Source organism: Pinus tabuliformis, chromosome 6, assembly GCF_031772625.1.
Source record: "Pinus tabuliformis cultivar Carrire ecotype Pingquan chromosome 6, CPIR1, whole genome shotgun sequence".
In the NCBI taxonomy this organism is placed as follows: domain Eukaryota; kingdom Viridiplantae; phylum Streptophyta; class Pinopsida; order Pinales; family Pinaceae; genus Pinus; species Pinus tabuliformis.
This window is the reverse complement of record NC_142292.1, coordinates 352,980,180-352,998,417: the sequence shown is the minus strand read 5'-3', so window position 1 is coordinate 352,998,417 and position 18,238 is coordinate 352,980,180. Positions and strand designations below refer to the sequence as shown.

Genomic DNA, 18,238 nt, shown 5'->3' with positions numbered 1-18,238 from the left:
AGGGAATATGATCAACATATGCTTCTTCTTAATGTTTATCCCGACTGTAGTGTATTACAGATCTTGTTAGGTTGCATTGACTTTTAATAAATTTAATAAATTATATTTGTGCTTGGTTCCCCACCCAGTTTGAGATTATTTCAAAGCCAATAAGTTCCTCCAGGTTGAGATTATTCCAATTCCAATAAGTTCTTCATTATTATTGATATATAAGCAAATTTTATTTAGCAAAATGGTCCATTACTTTTAATAAATTTAAAAAATTAGATTTGTGTCACGTGGCTCCCCACCCACCAATTTCCTAGGGATTTGAGATTATTCCAATTCTAATAAGTTCCTCCATGTTGAGGTTATTCCAATTCTAAAAAGTTCATCATTATTATTTATAACATTCATTTATATACAAGCAAAATTTATTTAGCAAAATGGTCCATTACTTTTAATAAATTAAAAAAATTATATTCGTGCCACATGGCTCTCTACCCACCAAATTTCTAGGGATTTGAGATTATTCCAATTCGAATTATTATTTATAACATTCATTTATATATAAGCAAATTTTATTTAGCAAAATGGTCCATTGCTTTTAATAAATTTAAAAAATTAGATTCATGCCATGTGGCTCCCCACCCACCAATTTCCTAAGGATTTGATATTATTCCAATTCTAATAAGTTCTTCCATGTTGAGATTATTCCAATTCTAATAAGTTCCTCATTATTATTTATAACATTCATTTATATATAAGCAAATTTTATTTAGCAAAATGATCCATTACTTTTAATAAATTTAAAAAATTATATTCGTGCCACGTGGCTCCCCACCCACCAATTTCCTAGGGATTTGAGATTATTCCAATTCTAATAAGTTCCTTCATGATAATTTAATATAAATCCATTCGGTTTATAATTATGGTCAACCATGGTCCAACGTCACAATGCGATAAAGATTTTCTCAATATGAAAATCAACCAATGTCGCATTGTGACAAGCATTGTCTCAATATGAAAATCAACCATGGTCAACCATGTTCCAACGTCACATTGTAACAAAGGTTGTCTCGACCTTGGTTAATCATGGTCAACCATGGTCACATTGTAACAAAAATTGTCTCTCGGTCCAATGTCACATTGTCACAACAATGGTCCAATGTCGCATTGTGACACAGATTGTCTCAATATGGAGATCAACCATGGTCAACGATGGTCAGCCATTGTCCAATGTCGCATTGTGACAAACGTTGTCTCAATACAAAAATCAATCATGGTCAACCATATTCCAACATCGCATTGTGAATTTTTTTTTTTTTTTTCTTTTTATTTATTTATTTATTTATTTTTATTTATTTATTATTATTATTTTTTAATCTCAGGGTTTATAATATTTATCTTATGGTATATATTCCTTGGGTTTATAATATTTATCCCTTGGGTTTAATATTATTCCCTTGGGTTTATAATCCCTTAGGTTTATTCCCGGATCCGGGTGGCATTACGGTTTCCACAGTTCTCCATGCACGAAGTTAATGCCCAGTACCGCCAGCTGCAGAGCAGCGTGGCCTCCCGGGACGTAACCTCATGCGAGCAGGGAATGAATATTAATGCGAGATCGGGTGGTGGATTTGCAATTAAGTTCTGCATTGATCGACGCAATATGCCTCCGGTTATACTCATGCCGATCCATGGTTCATTCATCAAGCTTTGTGCTCTGTCGTGCGGTGATAGAACTTGGTTTGCGGGAGCTGTGGGTGATGGCTTAAATCTGGTGCATTGCTGCGGGCTCAAAGCCATCCCTCTCAAGGGTAATCTCTCCCCTGTTCTTGATTCTCGCTCTCTGTTACTGTCTGCAATTCTCGTAGCTGTCTATACGCTCTGTCATACTGTGGTGTCGGTCGCAAGCTCTGGTGGGCAACCCTCTTGCCTCACCCGACCCCGTCCTGTTGGTCATCCCGTCCATAACCCTTTTGAGTCCTACCTTCATACTGTCATCATGGTGCGTTCAGGCAAGCGACATCGCTCTGAGGGACGTCGTGACACTCGTCTGCAACCTCCAGTTGGTTATACCATGGAAACAACGCCGGATTCGTTCAATCCCTCCCCTGTCCATGATGCTGGACCTTCTGTTGGCTCTGGCAGGAAACCCATACCGAACAGTGCTTTTCAAACAACGCACTTCAAATTTCAAAGCAATCTGCACAGACCCCTGGTCACTGCCCACATTACCCTTATACTCTCGGAAGAGGAAAACCTTGTCTCCCCCCTGGCCTGCATCGCCCCTGTCCCCTCTCCAGGCAGTGAGAACTCCTCGAGCAAAGACAACATGGAAAATTGGGAAAAAGAGAAAGATGAACAGGAGGTTTTTCTTAAAAATCCTTCTCCACTCGAAGACACAGGACCTGCAGCCGAGGATAGAACTCACGGCGAGGCAGAGCACGCCATAGCTATCCCTGACAGTGATTTAAGCGGAAGTGAAGGTTTGAAGACTGGCGATACTGCTCGGGCTGAGAAGAAGGACAATGGCCCAACAGAGGAGAAGTAGTGCCACTTGGGACTGTCTCTTTTTGTTTCGGCTTCGGTTTCAGGCTTATGGTCGGGTTTCTATGCAATTGTCCTATCGTTTTTTTGGCTCCCAGGTGGAATTTGATGACTCTTTATATACTGGGTTGCAAAGTCTTTTGTATCTCTGTGTTTGCTCAGTTCTCCTTCTCGGCAACGTATGTCTCTCTCTTGGTCTGGTTTCTGGTCTCCTGCACTTTGTAACTAGTTTCCCCAGCTCATGTCTGTAATGGGGCAGTTATGTTCTGTCGAGTGCTGTTATGCCTCGATCATATGTAAAAATATTTTGCCTTTCAGTTAATAGAAGTTAGTATTTGCAGAGAAAAAAAAAAATCCCTTAGGTTTATTATTCCCTTGGGTTTATATTATCAATCTGTTGGGTTTCTAATCCCTTGGGTTTTTAGTATTAATCCCTTGGGTTTATAATATCAATACCTTTATGGTTTATATACCTTGCATTATAATATTAATCTTTAGGTTTAATATAAATCCATTGGGTTTATAATCATGGTCAACCATGGTCCAAAATCACATTGTGATAAATATTTTCTCAGTATGAAAATAAACCAATGTCGCATTGTGAAAAGCGTTGTCTCAATAAGAAAATCAACCATGTTCCAACGTCGCATTGTGACAAAGGTTGTCTCAACCATGGTCACATTGTGACAAAGACTGTCTCTTGGTCCAATGTCACATTGTCACAACCATGGTGATCCATGGTCGAATGTTGCATTGTGACACAGATTGTCTCAATATGGAGATCAACCATGGTCAGCCATTGTACAATGTCGTATTGTGACAAAATTTGTCTCAATATGAAAATCAATCATGGTCAACCATATTCCAACGTTGCATTGTGACAAATATTTATCTCAGGGTTTATAATATTTATCTTAGGGTATATATTCCTTGGTTTTATAATATTTATCCCTTGGGTTTAATATTATTTCCTTGGGTTTATAATCCCTTGGGTTTATAATATTTATTTTAGGGTTTATATACCTTGGGTTTATAATATTAATCCCTTGGTTTTATAATATTAATCCCTTGGGTTTATAATATCAATCCCTTTAGGGTTTATATACCTTGAATTTATAATATTAATCTTTAGGTTTAATATAAATCTATTGGGTTCATAATCATGGTCAACCATGGTCCAATGTCACATTGCGATAAAGATTTTCTCAATATGAAAATCAACTAATGTCGCATTGTGACAAGCATTGTCTCAATATGAAAATCAAGCATGGTCAACCATGTTCCAACATCACATTGTGATAAAGGTTGTCTCAACCATGGTCAATCATGGTCAAACATGGTCAACCATGGTTACATTGTAACAAAGACTATCTCTTGGTCCAATGTCACATTGTCACAACCATGGTCAACCATGGTCCAATGCCGCATTGTGACACAGATTGTCTCAATATGGAGATCAACCATAATCAACGATGGTAAGCCATTGTCCAACTTCACATTACGACAAACATTGTCTCAATATGAAAATCAATCATGGTCAACCATATTCCAATGTCACATTGTGACAAATATTTATCTTAAGGTTTATAATATCTATCTTAGGGTATATATTCCTTGGGTTTATAATATTTGTCCCTTGGGTTTAATATTATTCCCTTGGGTTTATAATATTTATCTTAGGGTTTTTTTTTTCCTTGGAAAAAAGTCGTAATTTCTATTAATGTATAAGAAATTACATTTTGTAGATGCCTAAGCATATGCATGTTGAGGCATGTTGCCTGTCAGATACAAAAGAACAAAAATGGTCCAGTGATATGTTCTCCACGCAGGGAGCATTAAGTATTATTTACCTATAACCTGGTGCCTGTCTCTTCATAGAGAGTATATACATCAAAATTGCTTTTGTCTCTTCGCAGAGAAAGAAATTTACTATAAACATCAAAATTGGTGACTCTTCGTCACGGACTGTAGTTCAAGTGCAATAAAGATAAATAGCATAAAATATATACAAGGTTAATTTTAGGGGCGAATAATCGCCCAAAGGCGAAATTTAAGGCTTTTTATATTTTAATGGGGCGAATTTTTAATTAAAATAATAAAAACTTTTTTATATAATTAGCCCTCATTTTATTTAAAAATTAACTTATTTTTTAATTTTAGCCCAGGGCGGGTAAACTAACCGAATGGTATTTTTCTTAAAATCGCCCCATTTTGATATTTTCTCCCGGTTTGGGATAGCAAAATCGCCATTTCTGATTTACAGTTTGGGTTTTCTGATTTGGGAGTAGGGTTTTCTGGTTTGGGAGTGGTTTGTGAGGGTGGATTTGGTCCTGGGAGGTTAGATTTGATTTGTTTTCAAATGGAGGGCGCTCCCTGTTTTCACAGATTCAGCCCGCTGTTTGCATGCTGTTTTCACGGATTCAGCCCGCTGTTTGCATGAATCCGGTTTATGGTGTATATGGCTCCCTGGTCCCTGTATAAAAATGGTTTTGAAATAACTTTTTTCACTCAGATCTAAATGTTCTAGTTACCAGCAACAGTTTCGGTGCCGGTGCGATATTTTTGCATTTTCAATCCGCTTATTCTTCTCTTGTTTTCGTATCCATGGTTTCTTGGATTTGAACGGCTGATGCCATTGCAGCAGCAAAAACAACAGTCTCGGTATTTGACAGAATTGTTGGCTGAGCGCGAGAAATTAGCCCCTTTATGCAGGTCCTGCCCATCTGTAGCCGGCTTTTGAATCAGGGTAAGTGGCTTCATATGTCTTCCACTTATTAGTAATTTACGATTCGGTTGCCTTGTGTAGCCAATTCTGGAAAATGTTACTATGGACATTTGCAGTTTGTTTTTATCTCATTTTATTCAATTGTTTACAAAGAGCATATATACAGGCATGTTCAAGCAGTCTCTTATAACTGATTCTGTGATGTTTCTAAGGGACAGTATTCTGAAATAATATCATCACACCAGATTTTGACTAATTGCTAGTCAAAAGAGCTCACATCCAAGTAGTACATTTTACGTAGTTAAATGCATTCAAATGCCTGTATTTGGTCCATCAACAATGTTGCAGGCGTCCAAGCAGTCAAAAGGTCATGTTATTTTATTTATCAATTATTTGGGCAGCATCAAAATTTTATATTTTTTAAATATTCCATTGTAAAGCAAAACGGCTCTGATCAATGTCTATAACATTATTTAATCTTTCGATGTGGAGATGCAAAGGCTCTAGGTAATTGAACGAGTGAAATTTAGATGCTGCTAATCCTTACAATTTCCATGTCCACATGTTACCTGAGGGATCTTGAATCTTTATGTTTAGACGTTGTGCAGATTCAAATATTGACTATTGTCATTTGGGATTTAAACTCGATGTTGGTTAAAATTGAAGGAGTTTTTCAATTTGACAGGAAAGCATAACGTGAAGAAAATGGTTCTAACCCTCAGGAAGACATGCTTTAATAGATCCCACACAAAATTGTTATGAGCTGCATCATTTGGAATCTATCGAACTCTGATGGAGTAAGGGTGCACAAATGGCAATGAGCAAAACTCTTCTTGTTTCAAAGATTTGAAGGATTGATCTGTATTGGAGAAGGAAACGGCAGCAATGAATTTGTTGTGCTTGATCATGTGGAGATCAAGACCATTCATGGTCATCAATTTGCATTTCATGGTGAGTGGGAAGTGTTTTCTCTCAGACCCTCCTAGAATAAAATCCCTAACCTCACTCAAAGGGGGAGTTGGAGGACACAATCAAGTGGGTCACTAGCTATCACTTATTAACTCACTCCGCTCTTTAGGCTAAGAAAATTCCGTACCAAGGGGGGAAGTCCCTACACTAACCCTAAGACTATTGTTGATATAGCAGAGAAATCTCGTTTAGGATTAGTCTCTACCTAACTAACTCAATCTGGGGGATGTTCTAAGTTTGGAAACAAGAAAATTCTCAAAGGAAAAGTCAGACACAAACGGTGGCTTGGATTAATTTGTTTAATGTGAAGAAGTATTTGCAATTTTTACAAAGCCCATCAGAGTGATCAAATGTCAAATGTCAACCGTGAAAGTGTTGTTGTCATGACATAATGGGTTGGTGAAAAATGCTTACTAAGAAATCTTGTGGAATAAAATTATCTTGCCTTATCTACAATTCTGGATCTGTGTTATTTGCTAAGGTTCAATGTTCACCATTTTGCCCAAAACGGGAACTAGACATGCTTAAACCTTCCACACTCCTCAAAATAGTTCCGCTTACACTGTTTGATTTATAAAACAGAGAATGCCAAGCCAACTGAGCAATGGCATGAATGACATTTTTAAGGGTTCATATAAAGTATGCTCAACTGTATTGAATGTTTCTTTATTTTGCTGCCAAGTTTATCCACGGTGACTGTTTTTATATACAACACTGGAGTTGCTCGTAGTATGCATAATATTTGACTAGACCATGTCGAGCATTGCAAAAATTTGCTTTTCTCTTAATTTTACGCATGGCTGAATCTCTGCTTCCACTTATTCTGCTATGTTTTTCAGAGCATGCAATGGATTTTTCATATTTAACATTATCTTGCCATTTACCCTGGTCATTTGGACTTTGATAAACCATTGACAACACGTTTTTAACAAGCAAAGTGGCCTACATTGTTGAACCATTTGAGGAATGATCCAAGATATTTAGCAGCAGTGGATTTCTCATCTCAGAAATTTTAAATATCCCTACGGTTGATGTTAATGGCATCTCTGAAAACATTGCTGTAAGGCTTCTCTCAATTTGTATTGGTGTTTTTGAACAATACCCTGCCAATCCCAAGGTTTTGCTCTCCAATTGCCAGAATATTTCAATGCAAATTCTTTCTTATACAAGTTAGAATTAGTGGCTTGCTTGGTTATGAATTTCTTTCATCAAAAGGTTCAATGATGCACACACTTTAAGCCATGACTTCACTGCCCTTGAATGTGCAGAGGTGGTCTGCTCATGTTTGGCAGATGCCTCCCAGGATCATCTAGCTAGGTCCTCTCAGGCATGGGTACTTTTCAGGGCCCAGGCAATATCGTTAGACAGTGTATTGGATCATTCTTAGTGATTGATTCCATGGTAGATTCTTCTTTTTACCCTTTTCCTCTTCATCCTGTCTTTTGTAACTCTAGTTAATCTCTTGCACTCTATCCTCTTTCCACTTTTTTGATCTCATATTTAGTTCATGTTCTCTTGTTTGATCCTGTTATATTTTGTTTTATGCTTTTGGGGTAGCATAGGGTGCCCCTACATATTGGCATCACTGGTTGTACTTCTTAGTCCTGTTTGCCTATCTGTCAGGCTTTATTTAGACTTAAAATAAAATTATCTTGCCTTATCTACAATTCTGGATCTGTGTTATTTGCTAAGGTTCAATGTTCACCATTTTGCCCAAAACGGGAACTAGACATGCTTAAACCTTCCACACTCCTTTCCTAGGATGACACATGCTTAAACGTGAACTACCAGACAGCTAACACCTATGCGCCAACCTTGTGCATTGTGAGTAATCATTGTATTTTAAGACAAGTCTGACTCCTAAAACATCTCAAGCTAAAAGTTGTATGGAAATCATTTGATTTCTTTGGTTCTGTACATAAGGGGAATGATTCTAAAAGGATAAATTGTATTCTCATCAATACATTCTTTCCAGTAATTCATTGTAAGTTCACCCTATGTCATTATGGTAACAAAGAGCTCCTATATTTATTGCTTTCTTCAAAGACAAAATGTCTGCCACTTATTGGTAATTTACCATTCAGTTGCCTTGTGTAGCCAATTCTGGAAAATGTTACTATGGACATTTGCAGTTTGTTTTCATCTCATTTTATTCAATTGTTTACAAAGAGCATATATACAGGCATATTCAAGCAGTCTCTTATAACTGATTCTGTGATGTTTCTAAGGGACAGTATTCTGAAATAATATCATCACACCAGATTTTGACTAATTGCTAGTCAAAAGAGCTCACATCCAAGTTAGTACATTTTACGTAGTTAAATGCATTCAAATGCCTGTATTTGGTCCATCAACAATGTTGCAGGCGTCCAAGCAGTCAAAAGGTCATGTTCTTTTATTTATCATTTTTTTGGGCCGCATCAAAATTTTATATTTTTTAAATATTCCATTGGAAAGCAAAACAGCTTTGATCAATGTCTGTAACATTATTTAATCTTGTGATGTGGAGATGCAAAGGCTCTAGGTAATTGAATGAGTGAACTTTAGATGCTGCTAATCCTTACAATTTCCATGTCCACATGTTACCTGAGGGATCTTGAATCTTTATGTTTAGACGTTGTGTAGATTCAAATATTGACTATTGTCATTTGGGATTTAAACTCAATGTTGGTTAAAACTGAAGGAGTTTTTCAATTTGACAGGAAAGCATAACGTGAAGAAAATGGTTCTAACCCTCAGGAAGACATGCTTTAATAGATCCCACACAAAATTGTTATGAGCTGCATCATTTGGAATCTATCGAACTCTGATGGAGTAAGGGTGCACAAATGGCAATGAGCAAAACTCTTCTTGTTTCAGAGATTTGAAGGATTGATCTGTATTGGAGAAGGAAATGACAGCAATGAATTTGCTGTGCTTGATCATGTGGAGATCAAGACCATTCATGGTCATCAATTTGCATTTCATGGTGAGTGGGAAGTGTTTTCTCTCAGACCCTCCTAGAATAAAATCCCTAACCTCACTCAAAGGGGGAGTTGGAGGACACAATCAAGTGGGTCACTAGCTATCACTTATTAACTCACTCCGCTCTTTAGGCTAAGAAAATTCCGTACCAAGGGGGGAAATCCCTACACTAACCCTAAGACTATTGTTGATATAGCAGAGAAATCTCGTTTAGGATTAGTCTCTACCTAACTAACTCAATCTGGGGGATGTTCTAAGTTTGGAAACAAGAAAATTCTCAAAGGAAAAGTCAGACACAAACGGTGGCTTGGATTAATTTGTTTAATGTGAAGAAGTATTTGCAATTTTTACAAAGCCCATCAGAGTGATCAAATGTCAAATGTCAACCGTGAAAGTGTTGTTGTCATGACATAATGGGTTGGTGAAAAATGCTTACTAAGAAATCTTGTGGAATAAAATTATCTTGCCTTATCTACAATTCTGGATCTGTGTTATTTGCTAAGGTTCAATGTTCACCATTTTGCCCAAAACGGGAACTAGACATGCTTAAACCTTCCACACTCCTTTCCTAGGACGACACATGCTTAAACGGGAACTACCAGACAGCTAACACCTATGCGCCAACCTTGTGCATTGTGAGTAATCATTGTATTTTAAGACAAGTCTGACTCCTAAAACATCTCAAGCTAAAAGTTGTATGGAAATCATTTGATTTCTTTGGTTCTGTACATAAGGGGAATGATTCTAAAAGGATAAATTGTATTCTCATCGATACTTTCTTTCCAGTAATTCATTGTAAGTTCACCCTATGTCATTATGGTAACAAAGAGCTCCTATATTTATTGCCTTCTTCAAAGACAAAATTTCTGCCACTTATTAGTAATTTACCGTTCAGTTGCCTTGTGTAGCCAATTCTGGAAAATGTTACTATGGACATTTGCAGTTTGTTTTTATCTCATTTTATTCAATTGTTTACAAAGAGCATATATACAGGCATATTCAAGCAGTCTCTTATAACTGATTCTGTGATGTTTCTAAGGGACAGTATTCTGAAATAATATCATCACACCAGATTTTGACTAATTGCTAGTCAAAAGAGCTCACATCCAAGTTAGTACATTTTACGTAGTTAAATGCATTCAAATGCCTGTATTTGGTCCATCAACAATGTTGCAGGCGTCCAAGCAGTCAAAAGGTCATGTTCTTTTATTTATCATTTTTTTGGGCAGCATCAAAATTTTATATTTTTTAAATATTCCATTGGAAAGCAAAACAGCTCTGATCAATGTCTGTAACATTATTTAATCTTGTGATGTAGAGATGCAAAGGCTCTAGGTAATTGAATGAGTGAACTTTAGATGCTGCTAATCCTTACAATTTCCATGTCCACATGTTACCTGAGGGATCTTGAATCTTTATGTTTAGACGTTGTGTAGATTCAAATATTGACTATTGTCATTTGGGATTTAAACTCAATGTTGGTTAAAACTGAAGGAGTTTTTCAATTTGACAGGAAAGCATAACGTGAAGAAAATGGTTCTAACCCTCAGGAAGACATGCTTTAATAGATCCCACACAAAATTGTTATGAGCTGCATCATTTGGAATCTATCGAACTCTGATGGAGTAAGGGTGCACAAATGGCAATGAGCAAAACTCTTCTTGTTTCAGAGATTTGAAGGATTGATCTGTATTGGAGAAGGAAATGACAGCAATGAATTTGCTGTGCTTGATCATGTGGAGATCAAGACCATTCATGGTCATCAATTTGCATTTCATGGTGAGTGGGAAGTGTTTTCTCTCAGACCCTCCTAGAATAAAATCCCTAACCTCACTCAAAGGGGGAGTTGGAGGACACAATCAAGTGGGTCACTAGCTATCACTTATTAACTCACTCCGCTCTTTAGGCTAAGAAAATTCCGTACCAAGGGGGGAAATCCCTACACTAACCCTAAGACTATTGTTGATATAGCAGAGAAATCTCGTTTAGGATTAGTCTCTACCTAACTAACTCAATCTGGGGGATGTTCTAAGTTTGGAAACAAGAAAATTCTCAAAGGAAAAGTCAGACACAAACGGTGGCTTGGATTAATTTGTTTAATGTGAAGAAGTATTTGCAATTTTTACAAAGCCCATCAGAGTGATCAAATGTCAAATGTCAACCGTGAAAGTGTTGTTGTCATGACATAATGGGTTGGTGAAAAATGCTTACTAAGAAATCTTGTGGAATAAAATTATCTTGCCTTATCTACAATTCTGGATCTGTGTTATTTGCTAAGGTTCAATGTTCACCATTTTGCCCAAAACGGGAACTAGACATGCTTAAACCTTCCACACTCCTTTCCTAGGACGACACATGCTTAAACGGGAACTACCAGACAGCTAACACCTATGCGCCAACCTTGTGCATTGTGAGTAATCATTGTATTTTAAGACAAGTCTGACTCCTAAAACATCTCAAGCTGAAAGTTGTATGGAAATCATTTGATTTTTTTGGTTCTGTACATAAGGGGAATGATTCTAAAAGGATAAATTGTATTCTCATCGATACTTTCTTTCCAGTAATTCATTGTAAGTTCACCCTATGTCATTATGGTAACAAAGAGCTCCTATATTTATTGCCTTCTTCAAAGACAAAATTTCTGCCACTTATTAGTAATTTACCGTTCAGTTGCCTTGTGTAGCCAATTCTGGAAAATGTTACTATCGACATTTGCAGTTTGTTTTTATCTCATTTTATTCAATTGTTTACAAAGAGCATATATACAGGCATATTCAAGCAGTCTCTTATAACTGATTCTGTGATGTTTCTAAGGGACAGTATTCTGAAATAATATCATCACACCAGATTTTGACTAATTGCTAGTCAAAAGAGCTCACATCCAAGTTAGTACATTTTACGTAGTTAAATGCATTCAAATGCCTGTATTTGGTCCATCAACAATGTTGCAGGCGTCCAAGCAGTCAAAAGGTCATGTTCTTTTATTTATCATTTTTTTGGGCAGCATCAAAATTTTATATTTTTTAAATATTCCATTGGAAAGCAAAACAGCTCTGATTAATGTCTGTAACAATATTTAATCTTGTGATGAGGAGATGCAAAGGCTCTAGGTAATTGAACGAGTGAACTTTAGATGCTGCTAATCCTTACAATTTCCATGTCCACATGTTACCTGAGGGATCTTGAATCTTTATGTTTAGACGTTGTGTAGATTCAAATATTGACTATTGTCATTTTGGATTTAAACTCAATGTTGGTTAAAACTGAAGGAGTTTTTCAATTTGACAGGAAAGCATAACGTGAAGAAAATGGTTCTAACCCTCAGGAAGACATGCTTTAATAGATCCCACAAAATTGTTATGAGCTGCATCATTTGGAATCTATCGTACTCTGATGGAGTAAGGGTGCACAAATGGCAATGAGCAAAACTCTTCTTGTTTCAGAGATTTGAAGGATTGATCTGTATTGGAGAAGGAAATGGCAGCAATGAATTTGTTGTGCTTGATCATGTGGAGATCAAGACCATTCATGGTCATCAATTTGCATTTCATGGTGAGTGGGAAGTGTTTTCTCTCAGACCCTCCTAGAATAAAATCCCTAACCTCACTCAAAGGGGAAGTTGGAGGACACAATCAAGTGGGTCACTAGCTATCACTTATTAACTCACTCCGCTCTTTAGGCTAAGAAAATTCCGTACCAAGGGGGGAAATCCCTACACTAACCCTAATACTATTGTTGATATAGCAGAGAAATCTCGTTTAGGATTAGTCTCTACCTAACTAACTCAATCTGGGGGATGTTCTAAATTTGGAAACAAGAATATTCTCAAAGGAAAAGTCAGACACAAACGGTGGCTTGGATTAATTTGTTTAATGTGAAGAAGTATTTGCAATTTTTACAAAGCCCATCAGAGTGATCAAATGTCAAATGTCAACCGTGAAAGTGTTGTTGTCATGACATAATGGGTTGGTGAAAAATGCTTACTAAGAAATCTTGTGGAATAAATTTATCTTGCCTTATCTACAATTCTGGATCTGTGTTATTTGCTAAGGTTCAATGTTCAACACTTTGCCCAAAACGGGAACTAGACATGCTTAAACCTTCCACACTCCTCAAAATAGTTCCGCTCACACTGTTTGATTTATAAAACAGAGGATGCCAAGCCAACTGAGCAATGGCATGAATGACATTTTTAAGGGTTCATATAAAGTATGCTCAACTGTATTGAATGTTTCTTTATTTTGCTGCCAAGTTTATCCACGGTGACTGTTTTTATATACAACACTGGAGCTGCTCGTAGTATGCATAATATTTGACTAGACCATGTCGAGCATTGCAAAAATTTGCTTTTCTCTTAATTTTACCCATGGCTGAATCTCTGATTCCACTTATTCTGCCATGTTTTTCAGAGCATGCAATGGATTTTTCATATTTAACATTATCTTGCCATTTACCCCGGTCATTTGGACTTTGATAAACCACTGACAACATGTTTTTAACAAGCAAAGTGGCCTACATTGTTGAACCATTTGAGGAATGATCCAAGATATTTAGCAGCAATGGATTTCTCATCTCAGAAATTTTAAATATCCCTACGGTTGATGTTAATGGCATCTCTGAAAACACTGCCGTAAGGCTTCTCTCAATTTGTATTGGTGTTTTTGAACAATACCTTGCCAATCCCAAGGTTTTGCTCTCCAATTGCCAGAATATTTCAATGCAAATTCTTTCTTATACAAGTTAGAATTAGTGGCTTGCTTGGTTACGAATTTCTTTCATCAAAAGGTTCAATGATGCACACACTTTAAGCCATGACTTCACTGCCCTTGAATGTGCAGAGGTGGTCTGCTCATGTTTGGCAGATGCCTCCCAGGATCATCTAGCTAGGTCCTCTCAGGCATGGGTACTTTTCAGGGCCCAGGCAATATCGTTAGACAGTGTATTGGATCATTCTTAGTGATTGATTCCATGATAGATTCTTCTTTTTACCCTTTTCCTCTTCATCCTTTCTTTTGTAACTCTAGTTAATCTCTTGCACTCTATCCTCTTTCCACTTTTTTGATGTCATATTTAGTTCATGTTCTCTATCCATGTTCTTTTGCTTCCAGAAAAAGTTGAAAGGACAACCTCTATCTCTCAACCATATCCTTAAGCTTCGAAATGGAGACAAGCAGTGCGTGTCACATTACCAATCCACCAGGTATATTACAGAACTTAAACTATTATAAAATACTTAGTGAGATATTAGACCTGTCCTTGAGCGTCTGACCAAGATACGAAAGAACATATTATAAGAATTATCAGTGTGGATGATAATATTTATTTTCTTAAATATTAAAGAAAATAACAGGGAGAAATGTATGACACTTGTTGTTGCATATGGAAATTAAATTTTTGAAGTTAATATGCATTTGTTTGTTGTTTTAGGCTTTTGACCACTTGTAATGATGGAATTGTTAGGCAAACTTTATTTTAAACTGATGATACAGTAACAAATATATCTTGAAGAAACTCCAGTTGCATTTCACTATAAAAACACCATAATGCTACTCATTACACATGTTAGCCAATGTTGTTTAAAAAATATGTTAAAGGATAAATATCATTTTAGAGGATTTTAGTAAATCTGCATTTTCATAGCTGAGTCAATTACCCATAAAATTATGCCTTACATTATACTATCAAATTATGAGGCTGAGGCTCTCTTACAGTAGAATTTCCCTTGAATTTACCCGCAACTTTGAAATGGTTTCCAAAACACGCAAGGATATGGTTACCTGGGTCATAAATCCAAATGCAGCAGTTACGTGTAAACTTGGAAACACTCTTTTTATATGTTGAATTTTGTTCCTTTTTTGCAAATTTTTATGTTTCATTTAGAAAGATTCTGCTATTTTTTTTAGTTTTGTTGTTCTGAGTGGGTACCACAAGGTTTGGGTTCCTCAAACCTGCAATTTATGAAACAAGATTCTGAAGAAATGCAGAGAACAACGTTATGTTGGCAGTTGGCACATTTCTATTTTGGAAACACCTCAGAAAATTGTCAGGAGCATTTCTAGGATGTTTTGTACCTCAAAATGGTTCTGCTACATAAACAGGTGGTTAGGTTGCAGGAGTTTTCAGCAACCTTACAAAGACTTGGTAGGTAATAATATTTGTCTTATTCTGAAGAACTATATTGATAGAATTGAGTTATAGAAAATCTATATGATTCTACATTTCCTAGGTTTGAGTCTACTTTTGAGTTTGGTAAGCAAAAAAATGTTCAGCAAATCACACTTCAACACACAGCTGTAGCTGGCCTTCAGATACAGAAATATGGCCAAAGTACTGATATGGTCATATCTGGCCATAGATATGAATAATACTGTCAATATGTCATGGACCTTATTTTTGTTATATATTGACTGTATTGTATTTGGTTGTATTTTATCGTATTCAGCTGTATTTGCTTTTTCCAAATATAAATTTTGGACTAGACTCTTATTTCGGTCATATTTGTTTTTTCCTCAAATATGGATATTTATGGTATTTGTACATGTATGCACCAAATACAACAAACAAGCATTTTGAGTTAGAGAAATATGATTCTCTTACCATATATTCTCAAAGCTACAAAAACTTGAAAATGCAAAAATAATCTTCGGTAGATGTATAGATATAAATTTGTTATAGCCCATGCGTGCATTTGAGATAACCCTAGATTCATCTTGGCCACAATCATGGATCCTGCTTTGAGAGTAGCTTTGCCTCCCCCTCCAGGCCCTGAAGTGGCTGTGTTTCGAAGTTTGGTGTCTGCATTAGGGAAATCTTTAAAGTCTCAGCCAATTTGTTTTGTGAAGAAGCTGGAGAACATTCTTGAAGTCTCCATCCCTATTTCATCCTGAAGGCATAAATGTCTCTGGTCACAGCGTTGCATCCCAACTTGCCCAACAAAATGAGTTCAACTTAAGAAAACCTTCTTCATACCATTATGACTTCTCTTAGGATTTTTGGTATGCAAATTACCTCAGTAAATATATATTATTTAGAACCATGTTGTAATTTTTGTCAGGGTTCATGTTTAGGTTCAACTGTCACTGGCTACCCTATTCTGGAAGAGCTTTTTCTCTCCTGAAGACATCTTGATCTAACTCTTCATTCTTTGTTTTCACCTCCATAAAAAATCTCTAGTGGATTCATAAATTTTCCTTTTATTGTGACAGACTATTTTATGTGGTATTGTTGGCATACCTCCTTCAAATGGTGTTATTCCTGAATCTCCAATGCACATGAAAGGCTTAGCTACCCTCAAACATCAGGTACCAATATATTGGAATTATCAATTGCAGCTTCTCAGGGAAAAGACCCAATTTAGACATTTTATAGACGAGTAACTTACAAGTACTTTTGTTACAGTTGGTGCTTAGCAAGTTAGTGACAACAATCCGAAAAAGTATGCAGAAAAATTCAACCTTAGGGCAATTATACAGAAACATGCAAGAAGCCTATGAGCAAATGCAGACCCCAATGGTTTATCAGCCTCCACCTTCCTTGGTAATGGTCTTATTTTTGAGTTTGGGTGTTTCATTTTATCTATTTTTCCTCTCCCTTTATTTATTTGTCTTGTCATGTCCCAACCATTTATGCAGGCACTTAAGGAATTGAAAGAGACCACAATTCAGTTGGCTGCAAGTACTGGGAATATGGATGCCCCAGTTGATGAATCAATTTTTAATGTTGACAAGGACGTGGATGAAAGAACAGCAATTGAGTAATTTGTTGCAATCTCTGATGGTGGTTGGCTGCCTTGCAGTAATGCCCATCATTAGAAAGATCCCAACTTCTGTGCTTTGGGGTTACTTTGCCTTCATGGCCATAGAGAGTTTGCCAGGAAATCAATTTTGGGAAAGGCTATTGTTTCTTTTCACTGCTCCAAGCCGTAGATACAAGTATGAACTTTATTCAAACTATAATGTGATTGAATTTAATGCTTGTAATATAGTTTTCAAATCTGATCAATGTTGAACTGATGGTTACAAAGAACTTTAGGAGTATCATGCTACATTTCTTGAAACGGTGCCTTTCAAGACAATTGCCACTTTCACCATTTTCCAGACATGTTATTTGCTGGCATGTTTTGGTATCACATGGGTGCCTATAGATGGTGTTCTCTTCCCACTACTAATCATGTTGTAACTTGTTAGTCCCAGCGAGGCAGTATATCCTTCCCAAGTTTTTCAAAGGAGCACATCTTCAAGAATTGGATGCAGCAGAGTATGAAGAAGCCCCTGGAATGCCATGCAATATAACAGTGAGTGCAAGACACATATCAAACAAATTTTAAAAATATTACTCAATTCTATTTCATAAGCCTTGCAGCATGAACAATAATAAATTGAACTGTAACATATTGATTGCAGGAAGCTGGAATTCAGGGGTTCGGACTAGGAAGCATGGGAACATGTGCAAATGATGGCGAATTTTTGAATGAGATGATTACATGAAGTCGCGGTGAGGTCAAACACATATATAGTCCACGGATAACTAGCTCGAGTGATTGCACACTAATTCATGGATCCGAGTCTACATTAAGTCCCCAAGTTGCAGAAGCTAAACAAATATATAGCCCCCGTATAAGTGAGATCAGATAGACACATAGCCCTCACAGAGCGGAAAAGCATTCGGGCATTCCCCTGGTTAGTCAAGGAAAAAATACGAGTCCAAGTGCATTTGGTTTGAGGCCACAAAACCAACTTCCAATTAGGTGTTTGGAGTCTAAATCCTCGGCTAGTAATCTTTCCCTTGAGTGAGCATATCTTATGTTTAATAGTACATATTTTGTTGGCTTATCATTATTTAATCATTGTGCCATAAATCACTCAGTTGTATTTGGTGTGTCTTCACAAAGAACCTCTGTCCATCTCAGAGGACAAGGTAGACCATATAGTGCGTGTAAAAAAATGTAATGGAAGTCAAGCTTGAAGTATTTCTGTTTTCTTGAAGCATGAAATCTATTATGTCAGTCTTGTGGTTTTGTAGACCCCGGGCATGCCAAATAAGCATGGT

At 36.7% G+C, this 18,238-nt stretch overlaps 1 protein-coding gene across 1 annotated transcript; it reads left to right on the top strand.

Annotated features, from left to right (window-relative positions):
- The first annotated feature begins 4,774 nt into the window (after nt 1-4,774).
- LOC149258766 (putative boron transporter 2) lies at nt 4,775-18,021 on the top strand. Its single transcript, XM_089372956.1, has 6 exons — nt 4,775-5,278; nt 16,396-16,491; nt 16,589-16,726; nt 16,822-17,121; nt 17,377-17,483; nt 17,593-18,021. The coding sequence occupies exons 2-4, from the start codon at nt 16,456-16,458 to the stop codon at nt 16,945-16,947; spliced, it is 300 nt and encodes a 99-aa protein (XP_089229082.1). The 5' UTR covers nt 4,775-5,278; nt 16,396-16,455; the 3' UTR covers nt 16,948-17,121; nt 17,377-17,483; nt 17,593-18,021.
- Nucleotides 18,022-18,238: the final 217 nt, after the last annotated feature.